Source organism: Cololabis saira, chromosome 21 (genome assembly GCF_033807715.1).
Source record: "Cololabis saira isolate AMF1-May2022 chromosome 21, fColSai1.1, whole genome shotgun sequence".
Lineage (NCBI taxonomy): Eukaryota > Metazoa > Chordata > Actinopteri > Beloniformes > Belonidae > Cololabis > Cololabis saira.
In genome coordinates, this window is record NC_084607.1 from 3,456,110 (window position 1) to 3,474,587 (window position 18,478).

General features: G+C 40.1%; 1 protein-coding gene across 1 annotated transcript; it reads left to right on the plus strand.

The window, feature by feature from the left end:
* Window positions 1-1,709: 1,709 nt before the first annotated feature.
* Window positions 1,710-17,124, plus strand: LOC133422550 (tryptase-like). The gene is made up of 6 exons (XM_061712571.1): window positions 1,710-1,755; window positions 5,081-5,101; window positions 5,196-5,281; window positions 5,421-5,712; window positions 12,329-12,468; window positions 16,855-17,124. Exons 1-6 carry the CDS (start codon window positions 1,710-1,712, stop codon window positions 17,122-17,124), a joined length of 855 nt encoding a protein of 284 aa, XP_061568555.1.
* The last annotated feature ends 1,354 nt before the right edge of the window (window positions 17,125-18,478 follow it).

Consider the following 18,478-nt stretch of genomic DNA (forward strand, 5'->3'; position numbering starts at 1 on the left):
GGATATTTTTATGTCCGTCATCAGTCAAGATTTCATAAATTTACAGTCACGATGAATGCACATTTAAGAATCCGTGTTTGTATATCCAACACAGCTGAGCGTTTGGGTGTTTTCTATTTGATCTAACAACACTCTCAACCTGTTTCTAGCAGAATGTTTGGAGATAAAAAAACTCTTCTGTTTATCTCACAGACTGTGGAAGAAGAACTGGAACAACATGTGATGTCATGCATAGGAGTGCTAGTCTGTTAGTAGAGTAAACATAACACAACCTATTCTCTTTAAAACTGAACAGCAGCTTCCAGGCTGCTGGTTCAGCTCAGGGACGACATCACAGGGTTGTTCAGTTCTTCTTATACACTTTAGTGATCCAAGAGACTTTTTGTTTCTTAAAGAAAATAAACCTTGTTATATAATCAGTACTGGAGTTGAGGGGGATGAGGGGGATGACATCCCCCCTGAAATAAAAACGGTCCAAATCATCCCCCCCTGAAATAAAAATGGTCCAAATCATCCCCCTGTAAAACTGCCATCCCTCCTTTCCATCCCTTATGTCATTTCATCAATGAATGTATGTGTGTGTGTATGTGTGTGCGTGTGTGTGTGTGTGTGTGTGTATATATTTATATATAATTAAGAAAAGAGTAATGTAAAAATAAGAAGGACATAAATAAATATTGTTAATATTTTATGGAGAAGGGGCGGGATTAAATAAGTTATACTTCTTCCCACCCCTTTTCGGACATGCAAGTGAAATTACTGTGCTGTTTTTTGTTTTATGCTGTTTTTTTTGTTTTATTTTGTTTTGTTTTGTAAAATTGTCTTGATCGGCCATTTTGTATTATTATTTCTGTTTTACTTGTTCATATTTACGTTATATATCATTTGCATGTTCAGAATAAATCACTAACTAACTAAAATGTGGTTTTACTGCTATTTCAACATTTAGATTCATCACCAGAAAAATAACACCAGAAAAATAACTTATTTGACAATTTTCACCTGTTTCAAGTAAATTTTCACTTGAAATAAGTAGAAAAATCTGCCAATGGGACAAGATTTATCTTCTCATTACAAGCAAAAAAATCTTGTTCCACTGGCAGATTTTTCTACTTATTTCAAGTGAAAATCTACTTGAAAAAGGTGAAAATTGTTGTTTTTTCCAGTGATGAGTCTTGTTTTAAATGTAATGAGATTTTTTTTTACTAAAATGAGACATTTTAACTAGAAATAAGACAAATATTCTTGTTAAGATTGTGAATTTTTGCAGTGATCCATGTTACTTATCCTGTGAAGGACAGAGTCATATTGATAAGTTCAGAAAAGTGTTTTTTATTGTTGTGTTTTGATGTATTTGATGTAAGCCCAGTGGATATTTAAAGCTTACAGAAGGCTGCATTTAACTGCTGCTATGTCATTCCTGCAGTATTTCTGCAGCTGTTTTGGTCACTGCTATTATTTGTAATATATTATATTATTTGTAATCAGCACAAATGATCTGTCCCATATGATAAAATCCACCTTCCCCCCTGATTTATTTTTACAACTTCAGTACTGTTTATAACTGTACCAGATCCGTAATGAACCTGCTATTGGAGACTAACCTTAGATAGGACATGGAGTCGGACAGGAGGGTTGGAGGGCGGAGGTCGGTCACTCCCTCGCGCTGCTGCAGCTCATTACTCTGAAAACAGTTCAGATCCAGCACCATGAGGGTCGGGCCGTTCGTCCTGCTGTGGGTGCTGACCTTCACAGGTGAGTCTCTCTCTACGCTGCAGACGGGACCCACGGTTTTCTGTTTCCGTATATGAATTACTCTCTACGCTGCAGACGGGACCCACGGTTTTCTGTTTCCGTATATGAATTACTGTAATATTGTCTGGTCTGCAACTTATCCATCCTTCCTTAACAAACTACTGATAATCCAGAAGAGATTCCTGAGATCAATCTCTAGATCCAATAGACATAATCCATCCGCACCTCTGTTCAAAAAATACTCTATATTACCCATTCATAAACTCAATGTTTTTCACTCATGTTTATTTGTGCACAAGTTTATCAACAATAAGCAAGATCTTCCGGACACCTTTCATAATTTCTTTAGTTTTTCATCTGACTTGCATTCATACTCAACTAGACACAGTGTCAATCTACATTTACCCTTCTGTCGACCATCTTTTCATCAGTTTAATATTTCATTTAGAGGTCCTAAACTCTGGAACAATTTAGATATGTCTCTGAGGTCACATTGTCATTTATATCCTTCAAAAAATTGCTAAAAAAACATCTAATTTCCTAATTCTTCAATGTATTCTCTATTATGTATCCTTGTTTTCTTTTCATGTCTATAATTAGAGTTTTCCTATGTTTGTACATTTAATCTTCTGTTTACAGTAGATGACGGGGGTGGAACTCTGTACAAGCCCTCTGGGCTTCGTTCCCTCCTTGCACTATTTTTTTTTAAATTGTGCTAAATAAATAAATACAAAAATACAAAATTATCAGTAAAATAAACCAGACTGAGTGGAGAACAGCAGATCCAGAGTACTTCTACTTTCCAAATAGTTGCAGAACTAGCACATAAGTCTGGAAAAACCTTATTTCAGCTTTACGTACCTGCATCCAGACGACCGACTCCGCCTCCTCAAAGCAGCTGCTCTGAACGGAGCTGTAAATGTTGTTGTTCTGCGCTTGTGTGGGATTTTGACCAAAGAATACAAACGAATAAAACGTTATTTAAATTTTACTGCTGCAGAAGAAACAGATTGACAGCTGAAAAGTTGGAGATGTGACAGAAAGAGAAGAAATGTTGAAATCTGCACAGATCGCCTTGGATGTATTTGGGAGTTTCGTTTGTTAATCTGCAACAGCAGCTTGTGATCCCACTTGTGGCGCTGGAGGTAACACTAATGAACAATATTACACAAAACTCGTGTGGAAACTCAGAGTTAACAGTTTAGTGTCCAGGTTGCAGCTATACCCCTAACTTAGAGGGGTTTAAGAGGGTTAGAACCCACCTACACACCTAACTAGAGGGTTATACTCCACCTAGACCACTAACTAGAGGGTAAGACCCAACGTAGACGCCTAACTAGAGGGTTATACTCCACCTAGAACCCTAACTAGAGGGTTAGACTCGACCTAGACACCTAACTAGAGGGTAAGACCCCACCTAGACCCCTAACTAGAGGGTTATACTCCACCTAGAACCCTAACTAGAGGGTTATACTCCACCTAGAACCCTAACTAGAGGGTTAGACTCGACCTAGACCCCTAACTAGAGGGTTATACTCCACCTAGAACCCTAACTAGAGGGTTAGACTCGACCTAGACCCCTAACTAGAGGGTTATACTCCACCTAGAACCCTAACTAGAGGGTAAGACCCCACCTAGACCCCTAACTAGAGGGTTATACTCCACCTAGACACCTAGAGGGTTAGACTCGACCTAGACACCTAACTAGAGGGTAAGACCCCACCTAGACCCCTAACTAGAGGGTTATACTCCACCTAGACACCTAGAGGGTTAGACTCGACCTAGACACCTAACTAGAGGGTTGGACCCCACCTAGACCCCTAACTAGAGGGTTATACTCCACCTAGAACCCTAACTAGAGGGTTATACTCCACCTAGACCCCTAACTAGAGGGTTATACTCCACCTAGACCCCTAACTAGAGGGTTAGACCCCACCTAGACCCCTAACTAGAGGGTTATACTCCACTCAGACCCCTAACTAGAGGGTTAACCCCCACCTAGAACCCTAACTAGAGGGTTAAACCCCACCTAGAACCCTAACTAGAGGGTTAACCCCCACCTAGAACCCTAACTAGAGGGTTAAACCCCACCTAGAACCCTAACTAGAGGGTTAACCCCCACCTAGAACCCTAACTAGAGGGTTAACCCCCACCTAGAACCCTAACTAGAGGGTTAAACTCCACCTAGACACCTAACTAGAGGGTTATACTCCACCTAGACACCTAACTAGAGGGTTATACTCCACCTAGACACCTAACTAGAGGGTTATACTCCACCTAGACACCTAACTAGAGGGTTAAACTCCACCTAGACACCTAACTAGAGGGTTATACTCCACCTAGACCCCTAACTAGAGGGTTAGACCCCACCTAGACCCCTAACTAGAGGGTTATACTCCACTCAGACCCCTAACTAGAGGGTTAACCCCCACCTAGAACCCTAACTAGAGGGTTAAACCCCACCTAGAACCCTAACTAGAGGGTTAACCCCCACCTAGAACCCTAACTAGAGGGTTAAACCCCACCTAGAACCCTAACTAGAGGGTTAACCCCCACCTAGAACCCTAACTAGAGGGTTAACCCCCACCTAGAACCCTAACTAGAGGGTTAAACTCCACCTAGACACCTAACTAGAGGGTTATACTCCACCTAGACACCTAACTAGAGGGTTATACTCCACCTAGACACCTAACTAGAGGGTTAAACTCCACCTAGACACCTAACTAGAGGGTTATACTCCACCTAGACACCTAACTAGAGGGTTATACTCCACCTAGACACCTAACTAGAGGGTTAAACTCCACCTAGACACCTAACTAGAGGGTTAGACTCCACCTAGACCCCAAACTAGAGGGTTATACCCAACGTAGACGCCTAACTAGAGGGTTATACTCCACCTAGAACCCTAACTAGAGGGTTAACCCCACCTAGACCACTAACTTAGGGTTAGACCCAACGTAGACCCCTAACTAGAGGGTTAGACCCCTAACTAGAGGGTTAGACTCCACTTAGACCCCTAACTAGAGGGTTATACTCCACTCAGACCCCTAACTAGAGGGTTAGACCCAATATAGACCTCTAACTAGAGGGTTATACTCCACCTAGAACCCTATCTAGAGGGTTATACTCCACCTAGACCCCTAACTAGTGGGTTAGACCCAACGTAGACACCTAACTAGAGGATTATACTCCACCTAGGAGGGTTCCTGCGTTTGCTCTGAAGCTTTTGGTCTTGACAGCAACAGGACAATCGTTAACATTCTTATTCCCACTGAATCACTCAAAATTGGCCCTAAACTCATTTTATTTGCTGTTTCTCCCAAAGGAAACGAAGCGCAGCTGGATGGTGAGTTTTTTTTTTCTGTTTTTCTTCTGTGCACATCAGTTTCACCGTGTTTGTAATGAGTTGGTTTTAACTAATTGAAAACATTGTCCTGCAGTTTGCGGCACCGCTCCGCTGAAAGTAGCGAGTGAATCCAGGATTATCGGGGGCCAGGATGCTGCTGCGGGGTCGTGGCCCTGGCAGGTCAGTGTGCACACAGGGGGTCGTCTCTGCGGAGGTTCCCTCATCAGCACCCGCTGGGTCCTGAGCGCCGCCCGCTGTTTCCCCAGGTGAGTTCAGGACTGAAAACATCAGGTTTGGGGGGCCGGAGCCTTGAGAACAGCCGTCACAGGCGGCGTATTTTCTCTCCAGCGCCTCAGACGTGACCGTTTTCCTCGGCCGCGACACACAGGAAGGTCCGAACCCTCACGAGGTGTCCCGCTCGGCGTCCCTGGTCATCAAACATCCGAACTTCGACGAGAAGACCAAGGAGAACGACGTGGCGCTGCTGCGGCTGTCCTCGCCGGTGCAGCTCAGCGACCACATCAGGCCCGTGTGTCTGGCGGCGGACCGGAGCTTCTTCCCGGACGGACTGAGCACCTGGATCACCGGCTGGGGGGACATCCAGACCGGCGGTGAGGACAGACCTCCGGTCTCCCGACCACACCCGGCTCCCTCGGTCTTAGGCTGCTTTCAGACCTGTGGCCCGTTTGTTTTGTTCCGATTCAGGGGCTAAATCGATGCAGTTGTTTCATTTTTCGTTTGGGTTCACAAGGCAACCGTCTGTAGCGGTTAAAGCTGATAACAAATGCCATGCGCGAACCAAATGTTCTCTGATTGGTCAGAAATGAACGCGGAGGGAGTTTCCTCTTCCGTACCTCGGGAAAAACAACAACTATGGAGCATCAAACCACAGTTATGAGTGAGTTGTGTCGGTTGCTGTGTGGATTATGTTCTCACTGCAAACAAAGCGCTCCAGGGGCCTCATCTATAAAGCTTGCTTGCGCACAAAACAGGGCTTGAAAGATGCGCAAGCCACCTTCTACGCAAAGTTTGGGATTTAAAAAGAGAAAACTAACCGAAAAATGTGCGTATCCCTACGCCAACCCTGACCCTCCCGTAGGAACAGTCTGAAGACATGGGGAACTGGCGATGCAGGCGGTGAGGTGGTGAAATGAAGCCAGATTCATGTCATACTCTTAATTTCATCACATATCAGATTTATAATATAATAGCGCTGATCGTGTCCCTCTGTGTTTGAAGCTCAGCGTCAGTCGGGACTCTAGTGCTGCTGCAGGACACGCCGGGAACCTCCTCGTCACCCTCCACTTCCAACCGTAGAGTGACTGAGGACAGAACAAATAAGTGCCGGCCACTCTACGGAGCCCCTAAAGGGACTCTGATTTTTTTTATTAAAATATATTTAATTTAATTTATCAATCATCTTTATTATCGACCATGGTCAGCAGGGAAAGAGGGTAAAGGAAAACATACAATACAACAAACACAAAAAATACATGATAATATAAATACACATCAAGCTAACAAATAAAAATGGCATTAAAATAAATAAAAACAATAAAAACTATAAAAGGCATGCGTACCAATGTTTCCACATGTGAAATCTTTATGCGTGCGCGTAAACCTAAATTATGGTTCCGTGTTAAATCGACACGCACTTACGCCTTAGGTTCTGTGTTGGTGTAACGCGGAACCATAAATCAGCCTTAAAGGTTTCGCGCGCGTAAAACTCATTATATATATATATATATATATATATATATATATATATATATATATATATATATATATATATATATATATATATATATATATATATATATATATATATATATATATATATATATATATATATATATATATATAAATCTGTGTCCCTTTAGGGGCTCCGTACCTCTTGGCCTCCACCTTCAAATCACACCACTTCTTTTTTTTCTGCACAATCTGTCCGGGGCACTCGCGGCGTTTAGCGAAGCAACGGCGTGCTGCCACTCTCTCGCTTTATTTTATACTATCTATATACTTTTTCTACTTTTACTGTGACCACCAAATAATGTGGTTTTCCTGTCCTCCACCTCATTCACAACATCTCCATCTCAGTCTCCGTGAAATTTAGTGGCACGGTGGCTCGACACGTTCATTCATCCTGACGCGCAGCAGAAACAGACTGCAGAAGCCGCTGCACATGCTCAGCAGCTCATTTATATGAAAATACAGTCATGAACTACTTTGCATTGCCCATTTATGGCAAAAAGTGGGCGTGTAGAGGGCGGGATATGAGGCGAATTCACCTGCGCAACCTTCCAGCTGGACTGTGATTTATAAAGCGAACATTGCGTGCAAGTGTGTGTGCACACGGTTTTATAAATCTGGATTTTTTTTTTGCGCCCGCCATTTTCGGCTTTTGGGTTTCCGTGCACTTTTAGCGTGAATCCTACACACTCTTTTATAAATGAGGCCCCAGGTCTGGAATGGAAGCGAGCCGAGACCACCTGTCCTAGGAGCAGAGCCGACTGGGAGATTTGCGAGGCCCTGTGCGAAATGGCCGGGGGGGGCCCTCGCACGCTCGCTACGCTCACGCGCGCAAAATTTTGGGGTTTTTCGGGTCGGATTGGGTGTCCTATATGCGCAATTTTAACTCTCCAATTAGCAAAATACTGGATACCTTCCCCTGCCTCATCATCATCTCTTGCCTCGACGCAGGGCACCGCGGCTGCTTGAGACCCGGTCGGATCGGTGATTTTTGTAACAAATTTATCTAACGAGGCTTTCAGAGAGGCATTAAACTCTTCCATTTTCTTTAGTTTTTTTCTTTTTTCATCCCCTGATGGAAATTTCCTGAATTTATATCGTTCTCTCGACATTGTGTGACAGTTTGTTCCAACTCCACCGTCTGGATCAGAGCAGCTTGTGTCTGCGCTTGGTCTGATCAGTTGTATTGAACAACAGACACGCGCATCACTGCACATATATTTATTGATATGCACAGACTAGTACACATTTAGGTCTGTAATGGAACGTGACTGTTGATATTTATAAGGGAAAAAACGAAAAAAAAAAAAAAAAACGAAAAAAAAAATTTTTTGAAAAAAAAACAACAAAAAAAAACAAAAACGGCCCATAGCGCGAGGCCCCGTGCGGTCGCACGGTTCGCACACCCCTTGCGGCGGCCCTGCCTAGGAGACCTCGGCTCGCTTGTTTTGTCCCGCATCCGAGCGCGATTGCTGTGTTCACATGTACCAAACGAACCGATCTTTAGGGGGAAACGAATCCGTGTAGGTCCGTGTATCTTTTGGTCATTGGATTTTTCCATCATGAGTGGAATCAAAAAACAAAAAACGATTGGTTTATTTGGCTTTCCTTTTAAAACAAAAAACAAATATTGAATTACACTGCATTTTTTCTTTTTCTGTCTTAATATAATTTAACAAAGATTCAAAATACGCTTTTATTTTCGTTTTCTATTTCATATAAGAAAAATGAAATTACTAGTCAACAGGAACGAAAAAACGAACCAAAAACAACAGTTTATTCATATTCGTGCACCGGAAGCTGGCATTTAACCGAGTGAACTTAGTTCTGGATATTTGACAGGCATTCCTGTGACAATTCTCTCCAGGGGAAGTTTGATTTTAATATTTTATTGGTCGGGTTTACGTGACTCGGAAATGGCTCTGTATGCGGCAGTTCGGGTAACCATGGTTACCATGGCGGCGCTGGAACAACAGATCGAGGATTATTTTTTAAAGATTGATTAAGGACTTGTTCCACAGCGGTTTGACGCACAATGACATTTCCTGCACGTTGCAGCAGATGTGTCTCCTGCAATGCTCAGAAATGAGCGTCAGAAGATTCTGTGCTCGGCATGATCTGAGGAGAAAAAGACGCAGAGCTGGAGAGCGTTTTGATTCAATCTATTTATGAGGTTTTTATTCAGATGTCCACAGTATATTGCAAATATACACACTGCATGCGACGCGAGCGAGAGTCAGCGTCAAAAACAGTTCCATTGCTTTATTTTTTATTGCACTGTGTACACTGGTTGCGAGCGACGCAGCGTCGTTTTGAGCTGGACTTTTGTCGCACGCCCTGATTCTATTTTCTTCCCGTCGGTCGCGTTGAAAGCCGGTTGAAAGTTGAAAAAAAAGTTGAAAACGCTGTAGGAAACAGTCATTTCAATACAATAACCTCAATAAAGTGGCAGCTGCTGGAGATCGCCAGGCTGGAAGATTCTGATAAAATAATAAGATATAATAAGAATCTTATCTTAATCTTATTAGGGCTTAATTTGTCCCGGATCCTGCCGGATTTCTCATGTCCTCTGCTTTTCCCCCACATCCCAGTAATGATCTGACATGCTGACATGTTTTTGCTGCATTTAACACCACGAACACGCTGGTCACTCCAGCTGTTCGCTGTTTGATTGCGTCACCACACGCCGTTATTAGGCTAATTGTTCGGTTTTTTCCCCACTTATTCCACCGAATAATAAGCTTGTTTTCTGTTTAGAAAGTACAAACGTAGGGAGATTACAAGTAATCACCCATCTTTTACTTGTCCCTTTACTCTTTTAGGAGTTATTTTAGGAGTTTCTTTCAGGAGCGCACGGGCGGGTGAATAAAAGGCGAGTCTCCGCTGTCAATCAAAAGAACGCGGTAGAACGTGGGGCCGATAACGGGTTCAGAGCGGGTCCGATGCCACGCAGTGCGGCGCGACAGTCGGACGCTCGCGTGCAGTTAGGACAGGCTGTTAGGGAGCCGTAGCCTAATTTTTGTTGACCGCTTTGTACTGATCACTGATCACCCCGATCACGTTTGCAGTGTACACGTTTAAAACCCATTAAGCATGTCGGAAGGCCGTTGTGGCTGAGTTTTGTCATTAAACGCCATAAAACTTCTGTCGGACTCAGCGTAGCCTACTTCTCTGTCAGCAGCGCGTCATGCAAATATACAGGACCTAACAATAAACTCTCAAGCGGCTCTAAAAGTACAGGAAAGTCGCAATACCGGCTATCTGTGTTCACTGGGGGTGCATGCTGGAGAAGGTCGGGTTGGAAGAACCCTGAGAGAGCTCCATCAGCCATACCATGAATTCCGGCGTCAGGTAAAGTTTGTGCTGCAGTGCAATTTATACATATAATGGTAATCACGTGGATACCTCACGCGTGGGACTAAATTAATTCTTCCAACCCGACCTTCTCCAGCATGCACCCCCAGTGAACACAGATAGCCGGTCATTCGGCCATGATGAATCAAAGCGCTCTCCAGCTCTGCGTCTTTTTCTCCTCAGATCATGCCGAGCACAGAATCTTCTGACGATCATTTCTGAGCATTGCAGGAGACACATCTGCTGCAACGTGCAGGAAATGTGTTCGTGCGTCAAACCGCTGTGGAACAAGTCCTTATTCAATCTTTAAAAAATAATCCTCGATCTGTTGTTCCAGCGCCGCCATGGTAACCATGGTTACCCGAACTGCCGCATACAGAGCCATTTCCGAGTCACGTAAACCCGACCAATAAAATATTAAAATCAAACTTCCCCTGGAGAGAATTGTCACAGGAATGCCTGTCAAATATCCAGAACTAAGTTCACTCGGTTGTAAATGCCAGCTTCCGGTGCACGAATATGAATAAACGGTTGTTTTTGGTTCGTTTTTTCGTTCCTGTTGACTTCATTTTTCTTATATGAAATAGAAAACGAAAATAAAAGCGTAGGCCTATTTTGAATCTTTGTTAAATTATATTAACACAGAAAAAGAAAAAATGCAGTGTAATTCAATATTTGTTTTTTGTTTTAAAAGGAAAATCAAATAAACCAATCGTTTTTTGTTTTTTGATTCCCACTCATGATGGAAAAATCCAATGACCAAAAGATACACGGACCCGTGTATCATTCGTTCTTTCCATTTTCAATTGCCAATCAAAAACGAAAAAATGAAAAAGTGACTGGTTATTTTGTTTTTTGTTTTTTATTATAACACAAAAAACGGAAAAACGTCTGGTTTTTCAGATTTCAATTTTAGGCACAGATCAAAAATACGAAATCGAAAAACGGGACACAGGACTGAATTTGATTTTAATATTTAATTTGTCGTTTTTACGCCGGAAATGGCTCTGTACGCGGCAGATCGGGTAACCATGGCAACCATAGCGGCGCTGGAACAACACATTAAGGATTATTTTTTAAAGATTGATTAAGGACTTGTTCCACAGCGGTTTGACGCACAAACACATTTCCTGCACGTTGCAGCAGATGAGTCTCCTGCAATGCTCAGAAATGATCGTCAGAAGATTCTGTGCTCGGCATGATCTGAGGAGAAAAAGACGTAGCCTATATCAGACGCAGAGCTGGAGAGCGCTTTAATCTATTTATGAGGTTTTTATTCAGATGTCCACAGTATATTGCAAATGTCCACACTGCATGCGACGCGAGTCAGCGTCAAAAACAGTTCCATTGCTTTATTTTTTATTGCACTGTCTATACTGGTTGCGAGCGACGCGGCGCCGTTTTGAGCTGGACTTTTGTCGCACCTCCTGCTTCTATTTTCTTCCTGTCGGTCGCGTTGAAAGCCGGTTGAAAGTTGAAAAAAAAGTGTAAAGCGCTGTAGGAAACAGTCATTTCAATACAAGAACTTCAATAAAGTGGCAGCTGCTGGTGGGAGATGGACAGGGAGCTGCGTGCGGAACCATAAATCAGCCTTTTAAAAGGCTGATTTATGTACGCTTTGTACTGAACACTGATCACCCCGATCACGTTTGCAGTGTACACGTTTAAAACCCATTAAGCATGTCGGAAGGCCGTTGTGGCTGAGTTTTGTCATTAAACGCCATAAAACTTCTGTCGGACTCAAACGTCAAACCGCTGTGGAACCTGCCGCGTACAGAGCCATTTCCGGGTGACGTAACCCGACAAATTAAATATTAAAATCAAATTCAGTCCTGTGGCCCGTTTTTCGATTTCGTATTTTTGATCTGTGCCTAAAATTGAAATATGAAAAACCAGACGTTTTTCCGTTTTTTGTGTTATAATAAAAAACGAAAAACAAAATAACCAGTCACTTTTTCATGTTTTGGTTTTTGATTGGCAATTGAAAATGGAAAGAACGAATGATACACGGATTGGAAACGCTCCCTGTTCCGGAACAACTGCTGCAAACGGGACAGGTGTGAAAGCAACCTTAGTTAGGAGGAACACCTCACTGACGTTCATCTTCTGCTTCTTCTTCCTCAGCGTTTCTTCCTTCACCTCAGCGGCTGCAGGAGGTCAAAGTTCCCATCGTGTCCCACATTCAGTGCGACGCCGCCTACGGCTTCATCACCACCAGCATGATCTGTGCCGGTCCGGATGTGAGGGGGCAGGGATTCTGTGAGGTCAGTTCTTCAGTGGTCCGGACTCGTCCCCGACCCTCGCGGGGTCACACGTAACTAGGGTCGCCACCCGTCCATTGAAATACGGAATTGTTACATAATTGGGAATTAAAAGTTGTGTTCCGTATTGAACCAATACGGAACGCAGTTGATTCTGTATTTCACAATTGTCCCATGATGCACGTGTGTCACACATGAACAACAAACTAACAATAATGAACAAATTAAAGGACAGGATTATTAAAGACGGCAACATATGTTGGTTCGCTCTCTGTTATTTATTGATGTCATAATCTACAGGTGAAGGTTGGAAAATTTGAATATATTGCAAAACATTTGTTCCAGTAAATTCAACTAAAAGGTGAAACAAATAAATGATTTCCCACTACATGCAAAGTGAGATATTTCAAGCCCTTATTTGTTATCATTTTGATGATTATGGCTCACAGTTTATGAAAAACCCCAAATAAAAAATCTCAAAAAATTAGAATATTTTAGAAAATCAATATACAATTCAATCATCAAAATTATAACAAATAAAGGCTTACAATATCTTGCTTTGCATGTAATGAGACTATGTAATATATTAGTTTCACCTTTTAAGTTGAATTATTGAAATAAATTAACTTTTACACCATATTCCAATTTTTTGACCTTCACCTGTAGGTTATATTTATATTTACCGTAGGAGCAAAGGCTAGTTCAGTTGCTAGTATGGTTGTCTGTCTGTACAGTAAGGATGGGCGGTATGGACTAAAAAATGTATCACGATAATTTCTGGCATTTATCCCGATAACAATAAAAATGACGATAAAAAAATACCAATTCAACTCCACCTTTGTAACTATAAATCTATCTCACTCTCAGATCCGTCATGTTGTTACACAAAAACGTCATCAACGGGAATTTATCTTTCTTTCTTTCTTTCTTTCTTTCTTTCTGGCTCATTTCCTTCCTTCCTTCTTTTCTCCCTTCCTTCCTCCTTTCCTTGTTTTCTTCTGCTCTCTCCTTCCTTCCTCCCTCCCTCCCTCCCTTCCTTCCTTCCTTTCCTTCCTTCCTTCCTTCCTTCCTTCCTTCCTTCCTTCCTTCCTTCCTTCCTTCCTTCCTTCCTTCCTTCCTTCCTTCCTTCCTTCCTTCCTTCCTTCCTTCCTTCCTTCCTTCCTTCCTTCCTTCCTTCCCGTACGTTGTGCGTGGATTTAACACAGAATCATAAATCAGTTTTACACAAAAACATCATCAACAGGAATTTATCATTTTTATCGTGAGATACAAATTCTTACCGTGGGCAATTTTTTTGACGGTTTATCGTGAACGGTAAAATATCACCCATTCCTACTGTACAGTCATGCAAGTTCAATGCTATTAAAGCACTTTAAACTTTAAATCAAAGCATTTTGTTTTTTTCATATGAAATTAATACATTTCTAAGAATTTTAGAAGATTTGGGGATGTCCCTTTTTTTTGGCTCCTGCGCTGCTGAAATCGGGACGTCCCTTATTTCTATTTCTGAAAGGTGGCGACCCTATACATACATATATATATATATATATATATATATATATATATATATATATATATATATATATATATATATATATATATATGTGTGTGTGTGTGTGTGTGTGTGCCAGACAGCGGGGAGCACTCGGGCTTCACCTCCAGGTCGGGGTTGGGGATTGGGAATTAAAAGTTGCGTTCCGTATTGAACCAATACGGACATATATTATGCTCTTATTTATTGATCGTAGTAAATTTAACTAAAGGTGAAACAAATATATTATTTCCCCACTACATTCAGAGTGAAATATTTCAAGCCTTATAAATTAGAGAATATTTTATGAAATCAATGAACAATTCCATCATCAAAATTATAACAAATAAAGGTTTAACATATCTTGCTCTGCATGTAATAAGACTAGGTAATATATTAGTTTCACCTTTTAAGTTGAATTATTGAAATAAATTAACTTTTACACCATATTCTTGCTGAATTATTGAAATAAATGAACTTTTACACCATATTCTTGCTGAATTATTGAAATAAATTAACTTTTACACCATATTCTAGTTGAATTATTGAAATAAATGGTAAATGGCTTACACTTATATAGCGCTTTCCAGCTGTATTCCTACAGCCCCAAAGCGCTTTACACTGTAGACATTCACCCACACACGTACACATTCACACACCGGTCGTCGGCGGAGCTGCCATAGACAACGGCGCTGGCCTGACAACCAGGAGCAACCGGGGGATTCAGTGTCTTGCCCAAGGACACTTTGGTGGACACAGGAGGAACTAGGGTTTGAACCACTGACCTTCAGGTTCATGGGAGAACGCTCTACCAACTGAGCCACCTTCCCCACCGTGGCTAAGTTAACTTTTAAACCATATTCTAGTTGAAATATTGAAATAAGTTAACTTTTACACCATATTCTAGTTGAAATATTGAAATAAGTTAACTTTTACACCATATTCTAGTTGAATTATTGAAATAAGTTAACTTTTACACCAAATTCTAGTTGAATTATTGAAATAAATTAACTTTTACACCATATTCTAGTTGAAATATTGAAATAAGTTAACTTTTACACCATATTCTAGTTGAATTATTGAAATAAATTAACTTTTACACCATATTCTAGTTGAATTATTGAATATTCTAGTTGAATTATTGAAATAAATTAACTTTTACACCATATTCTAGTTGAATTATTGAAATAAGTTAACTTTTACACCTTATTCTAGTTGAATTATTGAAATAAGTTAACTTTTACACCATATTCTAGTTGAATTATTGAAATAAATGAACTTTTACACCATATTCTAGTTGAATTATTGAAATAAATGAACTTTTACACCATATTCTTGCTGAATTATTGAAATAAATGAACTTTTACACCATATTCTTGCTGAATTATTGAAATAAATTAACTTTTACACCATATTCTTGCTGAATTATTGAAATAAATTAACTTTTACACCATATTCTTGCTGAATTATTGAAATAAATGAACTTTTACACCATATTCTTGCTGAATTATTGAAATAAATTAACTTTTACACCATATTCTAGTTGAATTATTGAAATAAATGGTAAATGGCTTACACTTATATAGCGCTTTCCAGCTGTATTCCTACAGCCCCAAAGCGCTTTACACTGTAGACATTCACCCACACACGTACACATTCACACACCGGTCGTCGGCGGAGCTGCCATAGACAACGGCGCTGGCCTGACAACCAGGAGCAACCGGGGGATTCAGTGTCTTGCCCAAGGACACTTTGGTGGACACAGGAGGAACTAGGGTTTGAACCACTGACCTTCAGGTTCATGGGAGAACGCTCTACCAACTGAGCCACCTTCCCCACCGTGGCTAAGTTAACTTTTAAACCATATTCTAGTTGAAATATTGAAATAAGTTAACTTTTACACCATATTCTAGTTGAAATATTGAAATAAGTTAACTTTTACACCATATTCTAGTTGAATTATTGAAATAAGTTAACTTTTACACCAAATTCTAGTTGAATTATTGAAATAAATTAACTTTTACAGCATATTCTAGTTGAATTATTGAAATAAATTAACCTTTACACCATATTCTAGTTGAATTATTGAAATAAATTAACTTTTACACCATATTCTAGTTGAAATATTGAAATAAGTTAACTTTTACACCATATTCTAGTTGAATTATTGAAATAAATTAACTTTTACACCATATTCTAGTTGAATTATTGAATATTCTAGTTGAATTATTGAAATAAATTAACTTTTACACCATATTCTAGTTGAATTATTGAAATAAGTTAACTTTTACACCTTATTCTAGTTGAATTATTGAAATAAGTTAACTTTTACACCATATTCTAGTTGAATTATTGAAATAAGTTAACTTTTACACCATATTCTAGTTGAATTATTGAAATAAGTTAACTTTTACACCATATTCTAGTTGAATTATTGAAATAGATTAACTTTTACACCATATTCTAGTTGAATTATTGAAATAAATTAACTTTTTCACCATATTCTAGTTGAATTATTGAAATAAATTAACTTTTACACCATATTCTAGTTGAATTATTGAAATAAATTAACTTTAACACCATATTCTAGTTGAATTATTGAAATAAGTTAACTTTTACACCATATTCTAGTTGAATTATTGAATATTCTAGTTGAATTATTGAAATAAATTAACCTTTACACCATATTCTAGTTGAATTATTGAAATAAATTAACTTTTACACCATATTCTAGTTGAATTATTGAAATAAATTAACTTTAACACCATATTCTAGTTGAATTATTGAAATAAGTTAACCTTTACACCATATTCTATTGTGGCGACCCTCCACGTGACCCACGTGTCTCCTGTGTGCAGAAGGACTTGGGCGGCCCGCTGGTGACCCTGAACGGCTCCCGGTGGGTCCAGGCCGGCGTGGCCAGCTTTGCCCAGGGCTGCGGTTATCCCGACTTCCCGGGAGTCTACACCCGGGTGTCGGCGTACCAGTCCTGGATCAGCAGCCAGGTGTCCGACCCCGACCCCGGGCCGGGCTTCATCACCTTCTACTGCTCCGGAGCCGCTAAGGACAACGTCCTCCGTCTGTCCTCGCTAGCCTCCGTCCTGCTCGCGCTCTGGATCCCGTCATAGAAAAGTCTCACAAGTCCATCGTTTTCTCTTCATACTTTGTTTCTTGTATTTCAGAAAATTATTAAAAACAAAACAATCAAAAGGTCCAGGGGCGAAAATCCCGGGGGGGACAGGGGGGACAAGTCCCCCCCATTAGTAAAGCTGTCCCCCCCTAGAATCATTTGAGACAGAATTAATAATTTTGGAACAATGCAGTAGTATTTAGTAGTGATGCACCAAAATGAAAATTTGTGGCCGAAACCGAAAATAATAATAAACAGTAAAATCTCATTACACTTAAAACAAGACTCATCACCAGAAAAATAACTTATTTGACAATTTTCACCTGTTTCAAGTAAATTTTCACTTGAAATAAGTAGAAAAATCTGCCAGTGGAACAAGATTTATCTTATAAGCAAAACAATCTTGTTCCACTGGCAGATTTTTCTACTTATTTTAAGTGAAAATCTACTTGAAAATTGAAAAGGTGAAAATTGTTGTTTTTTTCCAGTGATGAGTCTTGTTTTAAGTGTAATGAGATTTTTTTTAACCAAAAATGAGACATTTTAACTAGAAATAAGACAGATATTCTTGTACAGATTGTGGGTTTTTGTATCAGTGTATTATGTCAGATGTGTGTATTATTTCACCTTCCACCTAATACCATTGTTTTGTATTACTCTAAGAAAGCTCTTCTGCCTGTTTGAGATAGAGATGGAAATGTCAAAATGATGTATTAAAGGAAGGCTAAAACGTTTATTCCTTGTCCCCCCCTGGATTTATTCTCTAAAATCTTACTGTTTATTGTCCCCCCAACTATGAAACGGGATTTTCGCCCCTGAAAAGGTCCAGAGACATAATTTAAAGACTCTAAATAAGGAACTTCAGCCTCTATTTCTGTACAATTACAGACACATTTGGACAAATCAGGTGGCAAGGTCTTGTTTTACAAATGAATTGATTAAACCTTAATGACTGATATCTGTTTGTATCAAAATGTTCCCTCGTTAATGTCGTAACATTTCTGATAATTAAAAGAACCAGACAGTACCGGTGCTGAGTGAGGACGGGCCGGGACAGCCTGCAATATAGTCATAGTATATAATATAGTTAGGGGCAAACCCTAAGATTGATAACTCTGCTCACGCTTCTGGGTAAAGTTTGACCACCTTATTTTTTTGTTAGAAGGAACCCTAGGAGGAATAATAGGGGTGTTGTCATCTTGGATTTTTTTGCTGTAACATTCAAATACTCAATTCATGCATATGGTCACAATAATGGTCAAAATGTACAGTTTATATGCAAAATCTTCAATGTTCAAGATTTTATATTTAGGGAAATGGATAAAACATCAATTGAAAAACATTTTTTTTTT